The 2,008-nt window shown below is 62.3% G+C and overlaps 1 protein-coding gene across 1 annotated transcript; it reads left to right on the forward strand.

Annotated features, from left to right (window-relative positions):
• The first annotated feature begins 6 nt into the window (after positions 1 to 6).
• Positions 7 to 1,182, forward strand: RNF208 (ring finger protein 208). Its single transcript, XM_017866403.1, has one exon. The coding sequence runs from the start codon at positions 217 to 219 to the stop codon at positions 1,000 to 1,002; it is 786 nt and encodes a 261-aa protein (XP_017721892.1). The 5' UTR covers positions 7 to 216; the 3' UTR covers positions 1,003 to 1,182.
• The last annotated feature ends 826 nt before the right edge of the window (positions 1,183 to 2,008 follow it).

The raw sequence follows: 2,008 nt of genomic DNA on the forward strand, positions 1-2,008 counted from the left end.
CCTCCTCCTCCCAGGACTGGACCAGAGAAGCCACTGTGGCCACTGGGGGGGGCCCTGCGCCCCCAACTCTCGCCGGCTGCCCCTAGTAGGAGTCCACGGGCTGGCCGGGGGCTCCCTCAGGCCTGGCGGGACCAGGATGCTGCCCCGTCACCTGCCCCCCAGCCCCACACAACGCCCCCACCCACCCGAACATCCAGTCTAACTGGAGACAGCCGGATGCCCTCTGACCCCGGGCCCGAGGCGGGCAGTGGCTGGCCGGGCCTCCTCATGTCCTGCCTGAAGGGCCCCCATGTCATCCTCAAGATGGAGGCCATGAAGATTGTCCACCCTGAAAAGTTCCCTGAGCTACCGGCTGCCCCCTGCTTCCCGCCTGCTCCCCGGCCCACCCCAACTCTGGCACCCAAGCGTGCCTGGCCCTCAGACACAGAGATCATTGTCAACCAGGCATGTGGGGGGGACATGCCTGCCTTGGAAGGGGCACCCCATACCCCGCCGCTGCCGCGGCGGCCCCGTAAGGGAAGCACAGAGCTGGGCTTTCCCCGCGTGGCCCCAGAGGATGAGGTCATTGTGAATCAGTACGTGATTCGGCCCGGCCCCTCGGCCTCGGCGGCTTCTTCGGCAGCGGCAGGCGAGCCCCTGGAGTGCCCCACCTGTGGGCACACCTACAACGTCACCCAGCGGCGGCCCCGTGTGCTGTCCTGCCTGCACTCTGTGTGTGAGCAGTGCCTGCAGATTCTCTACGAGTCCTGCCCCAAGTACAAGTTCATCTCCTGCCCCACCTGCCGCCGCGAGACTGTGCTCTTCACCGACTACGGCCTCGCCGCGCTGGCTGTCAACACATCCATCCTGAGCCGCCTGCCGCCCGAGGCACTGACAGCCCCATCCGGGGGTCAGTGGGGGGCTGAGCCCGAGGGCAGCTGCTACCAGACCTTCCGGCAGTACTGTGGGGCCGCGTGCACCTGCCACGTGCGGAACCCACTGTCCGCCTGCTCCATCATGTAGTAGTGCCTGCCCGCCCGCCACTGCCCGCTGAGCCTCACTCGCCGCTTCTTCAGGGACCCAGCCCTGCCCTGCCGCCCGCTGACCCTTCCTTCCCCACCATGGCTTCTGGCCCCACCCCGAGTGGCATTGTCGCTGCAGCCAACTTTGCCATTAAAACTCTTTGCCAAAGTTTGCACCTGTTCCCTGGACTGAAGCTTGCTCCTGTTGGCTGTGCTCAGGCCTAGGCCTATGGTGGGTACCCAGGGCTGCAATCCAGACAGGACCCAGCTTGGAGCTTCCAGAGAGAGGCCCAGCACTGCTCAGGGTGGGCCTGCTCTGCGCAGTGGGGGCTGGGCTGGGCTGTGAGCGTGGGTGCAAACCCCCACATGTACAGTGGGCTGCTTGTGTGTGCCTGGCGGGGCTGTGTGGCGGGTGTACAGAGCCACCCCAGCTGGGCGGAGAGGACATTTTCAATGGTGTGGGGGTGCCCACGTGGGGGACAATTCAGTTGATTTCCCTCCTGGCGTCCACCTGGCCCTGAGCACCCACCTGGGTCTTCCAAGGTTGTAAGGGGCATCTGTCTATGGGCATCTGTGCAGGGGTTAGGGACAAAGACTGGCTGAGAGGGAGGTAGGGGAAGAAGGACCCAGCACCTCCTGTCTGGCACCTGGACCACCTGTGTGTGAGGAAGAGCCCGCCCCAGGCTGGGTGTGGTGTCTCACGCCTGTAATCCCAGCACTTGGGTAGGTCAAGGCGGATGGATCACCTGAGGTCAGGAGTTCAACACGAGGCTGGCCAACGTGGTGAAACCTCTTCTCTACTAAAAATACAAAAAAATTAGCCAGGTGTGGTAGCGCATGCCTGTAATTCCAGCTATTCAGGAGGGTGAGGCAAGAGAATTGCTTGAACTCAGGAGGTGGAGGTTGCAGTGAGCAGAAATCGTGCCACTGTACTCCAACCTGAGCAACAGAGTGAGACTCTGTCTCAAAAAAAAAAAAAAAAAAAAAAAAAAAAAAAAAAAAAAAAA

This window comes from Rhinopithecus bieti, unplaced genomic scaffold (genome assembly GCF_001698545.2).
Source record: "Rhinopithecus bieti isolate Rb0 unplaced genomic scaffold, ASM169854v2 scaffold_50763, whole genome shotgun sequence".
Classification (NCBI taxonomy): Eukaryota; Metazoa; Chordata; class Mammalia; order Primates; family Cercopithecidae; genus Rhinopithecus; species Rhinopithecus bieti.

Bases quoted from the DNA above. Each gene is read 5' to 3' on its own strand.
- RNF208 (XM_017866403.1), top strand. From the start codon at position 217: ATGCCCTCTGACCCCGGGCCCGAGGCGGGCAGTGGCTGGCCGGGCCTC.